General features: G+C 46.4%; 1 protein-coding gene across 1 annotated transcript in view; it reads left to right on the top strand.

Moving 5' to 3' along the window:
* Nucleotides 1-1,284: 1,284 nt before the first annotated feature.
* LOC103073478 (dual 3',5'-cyclic-AMP and -GMP phosphodiesterase 11A) overlaps nucleotides 1,285-4,856 on the top strand; it is a gene marked incomplete at its 3' end in the record, with an annotated part of 53,582 nt that continues 50,010 nt past the window's right edge. Inside the window, exon 1 of the mRNA XM_007450731.1 lies at nucleotides 1,285-2,490. Coding sequence (XP_007450793.1) covers nucleotides 1,576-2,490 — 915 coding nt within the window. The remainder of the gene's footprint in view (nucleotides 2,491-4,856) is intronic.

Genomic DNA, 4,856 nt, shown 5'->3' with positions numbered 1-4,856 from the left:
AGTTGTGGCTCATGGGCTCTAGAGTGCAGCCTCAGTAGTTGTGGCGCATGGACTTAGTTGCTCCGCGGCATGTGGGATCTTCCCCGACCGAACCTGTATCCCCTTCATTGGCAGGTGGATTCTTAACCACTGCGCCACCAGGGAAGTCCTGTCACTGGCGTTCTGTAAGAGCACTTCTAGATTGTCCTGCTGCCCCAGGGAACTGGATGGTTCTCCATCTGCTTTTGTTTCTCACAAAAGAGGAGACCCTTGGGCTTCAAGAAAGTGTGATCAGCCTGCTTCTCTTTCCTGGCAAATCACCTAAGCTTAGCCACTAAGTTGGAAAAGGCCTAAGGGAAACCTGGTTATTCTTAGCCTAACTAGCTGAGACTTGCCAGATCTGGAGCATCCCTAGGGCTTGGGAAAGAAAAGCTCCCACAGAGGAGAATCTTTACCCACAGCCCTAAGATATTGAAAGTAAAGGAAGCCAGACTGAGTGAAGAAAGAAAGAGATGGCAAGTCATTCTTGAAAAGAAGAGTAACCACCCAGTATGCAGGACTGGCTTGGAAGGAAGCCGAGGCCCTCAAGTCCACTTTACTATGTGCTCCTGCTAGGCAGGGTCCCTAATCCAAGGACCTGTGTTTTACACCCTCCTTCCATGTACCACCCTCCCGTCCCCAACTCCAGGACCATGAATTTGGTTTTAAGTCATGCATTGCTCAGATGGGGAACTTCATTTAGTAATTTTCATAAATCTAGTTCTGTTACTATTTACTGAACGCCCACAAGGAGCTGGGCAGTATTAGTGGGCAGTCCCAGGAATCCTAGGAGCCAAGAATCCACAGTCACATCCCAGAAAAATAATACCCCTGTCTCAGCATCATTATTTCCTCGGAGTCAGCTTCTAGGTCTGATCCATGCACAACACAAACACTTCCTAGTACCTGGGCTCCCGCGGGGCCTCTGTGAAACGCTGGAGGATTAAGGGGCGGGGAATAGGGAGGGCTGGGGAGGTAAGGAAGGAAGGAGGGGGAAGGAGTAAAGTGCGTCTTCCCCTCTAATCCTGTTCCGATCAGGAGTCGTCCGTGTTCCCAGGCGCTGATTCCGGCCGGCAGTCCAGAGACTCTTCCAGGAACCGCCGGGCATCCTGGCTGCGGACTTCGACTGGTCTGGCGCTCGCGTCTCCCTCCTCCCACCTCTCTCCTCTCTCCGGGATCCATGCCTCATTCAGGGGCGTGTCCTGCCCTACCTCCCTTTCACAGTGGTCCACTCATCCTGTTACAGCGACAGCGGCGGCGGCGGCGGCAGCCAGAGCAAGAGCATCGGTAGCTCGGGGTTTTCAGAACTAGCGGCAGCAGCTCTGTGGGGGCACCTGTGCGGCGCAGAAGTAGAAGGACCGGGGTTGGGGTTCGTGCCAGCCGCTGAGCCCTAACGGAGGGGCGCTTCCCAGCCCCTTAGGATTCCACTGCTCCGCAGAATCTCGGCCCGGAGCTGGGAATACTGGTGGGGTGTCATGTGCAGGGCCGGCTAGACAGCTGGGGCAGGGAAACATTTGGTCCAAGAGTAGAGAGGCAGAGAAAGCTGTGTCTGGGACCATGACAGCCTCCCGCCTGGACTTTGGGGAGGTGGAAACTTTCCTGGACAGGCACCCAGAGTTGTTTGAAGATTACTTGATGCGGAAGGGAAAGCAGGAGATGGTGGAGAAGTGGCTGCAGAGACACAGTCAAAGTCAGGGGGCTTTAGGCCCAAGGCCCACATTGGCTGGCACAAGTGGCGTGGCTCACGGCGGTGGCAGAGGTAGTAACAGCAGCGTTGGTGATGGCATCGGACCAAATGTCTCTGCTAACAGCCAGCACACTCTGGGTGGTAGGGACTCAGGTGGGGTTCCCCTGAGTCCCAGCTGGGCCAGTGGCAGCCGCAGCGATGGGAGCCTGCAGCGGAGAGCTTCTCAGAAAGAGCTAAGGAAGAATTTTGCCCGCTCCAAGGCCATCCACGTGAACAGGACCTATGATGAACAAGTGACCTCCCGGGCCCAGGAGCCCCTGAGCAGTGTGAGGCGGAGGGCACTTCTCCGGAAGGCCAGCTCCCTGCCCCCCACCACGGCCCACATTCTCAGTGCACTGCTGGAATCGCGGGTGAATGTGCCTCAGTACCCCCCTACTGCCATGGACTACAAGTGCCACCTCAAAAAGCATAATGAGCGTCAGTTCTTCCTGGAACTGGTCAAGGATATCTCCAATGACCTTGACCTTACTAGTCTGAGCTACAAGATCCTCATCTTTGTCTGCCTCATGGTGGACGCTGACCGCTGCTCTCTCTTCCTGGTGGAAGGGGCAGCTGCTGGCAAGAAGAGCTTGGTCTCCAAATTCTTTGATGTGCATGCAGGAACCCCACTGCTGCCCTGCAGCTGCACAGAAAACTCAAATGAGGTGCAGGTCCCCTGGGGCAAAGGCATCATTGGCTATGTCGGGGAGCATGGAGAGACGGTCAACATTCCTGATGCCTACCAGGTAGGACTTTGCATTGTCCCCTTCCAGAGCCCCATTGGTCTGGGAACCAAGCCTTCTGTTACCCTTTGGCATCCAGGAACACATTAATGTAGACTCTTTACAATATGAATTTTGCTATTTAAATTCCTTCTGAGTTTAGACTAGTTAGAATGTTACTACACTATCTTTGATCTAATGGTCTTTTCCTAACACACAGTGGCTTGTGGAAAATTCATATATCACAGGGGCTATGTTTTGTACCCAATAATACCTCGTGTTTCTCTGTCAAGATACCTTGTCTTTAAGAATATCACAGAATGGTTTTAGAATGCATTTGTTAGGTGCTAGAAAAAGATGTCTACTCCAGAATTCCAGTGTTAGTCTGAAGAAAATGGGCATGTTGGTGTCTCTGATGTCATTTTGGGACCGTAATGCATTTCATTCTCATTCAAGATTGGGGAGAGATCATGAGTTCCAAGGTAAGGAAGACGAGGAAAAGAGGAGGAAAGTCAGGGGAAGAATGGGCCTCTGACCCATTTATGCCTTTTTGGCATCTATTTTAACTGTTTCTGTTGTTGAGCTGAGAGAGGCTGGGCAAATTGAGGGGTTATTTAGGCTTGAATCCAGCATTATCTGCAGTCAGCTTTTGACAGGACTGAGCAAGTAGGTTTTTAGTTTGTGAAACAAACAAAAAATAGATAATTTTCTAGCAATTCCAAAGGCAATGAGCAGGGTGAACATGCTAGTTTCAGGGGGAAAAGGAAACCCAACATGCTGTCGTCTGCCTTTTATTTTCACAGTGATTTGAACTTGCTATTAGATCCCGAATCTGAAAGCCAGTCTGTTCTAATTTATTCAGTATCTATTCACTGAGCATAATGAAACTGGATGCCACCTTCTATGGGACTTCTTTGGTGTTCATAATAGTGGAAAGTTCTTATCCTTGGTCATGAAAGTTTTGTAGTCATTTGATGAGCTCTTGTCTAATAAAGCTGCATGTTTCTCTAGAGTTTGTTGCTGTTGCTCAGAATAGCAAAAGTGGTGGGAAGGACACTAAAGGTAAAATTTTCTCTATTTCATCTGAAAGTTGGCAATATTATGTAGAAAATTGACGAGCTTGTACTGAAACCAACTTTCATGTTTTTGTGAGATGTCTATCAATATAACGCTTTAATATTAAGGAATGCCTATCAAAATACCATTTTATTTACTTTTTTATTTATTAGATGCATTATTCACTATATCCTTCTTAAAGAATTTGATAGGTTTAGGACAAGCAAGCAGTGAGTGATCTTTAATAAGTGTCTATTTCTGTATAACCCTAGAAAGCCATGGGAAGAAATAAAAGCATTTAATAATTGATATGTTGAAGATTCTTTAAAAAGTTGAACAATCACAAATTCTTCTCTTTCTCATTATTTCCACATCCTTATTGTGTGCTTGGGCTAAAAAAAAATCCCTTCCTAGTAGAATGGCTTGTTATAGCCCAGAATTGCAGTCTTTTCTCTTTATTGCCCTTACTTTTCTTATTCTTCCCCAACTGATTTTCTCCATTTCTATAGCTTTTGTTTCTTATTCCCCTCTGTCAGCTCCTAACTTTTATTTAATACTGTTCATATACTGTCTTTTCTTCAAGAGCATAATTCTCAGCTTCCTCAGCAGTTAACTTGTCTTCCTGCTTCCTAGAATTGCGGCTAGAGGTGTTACCACAGGCATAGAAAATCAGGTTTTCAGCTGCTGATGTTTCTTCAGGGCCCTACTCTACTCTGAAGACAGAGGGTAAAGGAAAGTTGCCTTTTAATATTTGGGAGCTGACTTTGGGAATGGAGAGTTCTTCTTTTATCCGCCCAGGGTAGTAATGATGGCTGTAAAGACTAGGTTGTTGGGAGGACTGGCAAAAGGCAGGGAGGGGAAGTGTGTTATAGAGTTGAAGATCTTGGTTCACTCTTTGTCTTCATTTTGATCTGCTTAGAAAGTTTCTCTTTTCTTTCTCCATTATCTTCTACCATATATGTCTGTGTTTTTAACCTGGTGTGCTTTTCTTCATTTTTACTTCACTACTTTTCTTCAAAAAAATTACTTTTTTTTCTTTATTATGGTACACCAGTCACCATTACCGTGACCCTGGGAAAATTTCTTGATCTCTGAGTCTCAATTTACTCAGATGCAAAATTGGAATAATAACACCTCTGTGGTCAAGATTATTGTTTCGAAAATAAAATGAGATATTGCATTAGAGCCCCCAAAACAGTACCTGGCACACTTTAATTATTCAAGAAATGGTAACAGTTTATGATGACCATGATGATATCTAGTTTGCTAGTATTCTTTTTCTTTCTCTTTGTCTAATTTTCCATTTTTTTTCTCCTTATCTGGGGCTGAGATAT

The sequence above is a fragment of the Lipotes vexillifer genome, unplaced genomic scaffold, assembly GCF_000442215.2.
Source record: "Lipotes vexillifer unplaced genomic scaffold, Lipotes_vexillifer_v1.1 scaffold29, whole genome shotgun sequence".
NCBI classification, from domain to species: Eukaryota; Metazoa; Chordata; class Mammalia; order Artiodactyla; family Lipotidae; genus Lipotes; species Lipotes vexillifer.
The sequence above is the reverse complement of the archived record's forward strand: the minus strand, read 5'-3'. Positions and strand labels throughout refer to the sequence as shown.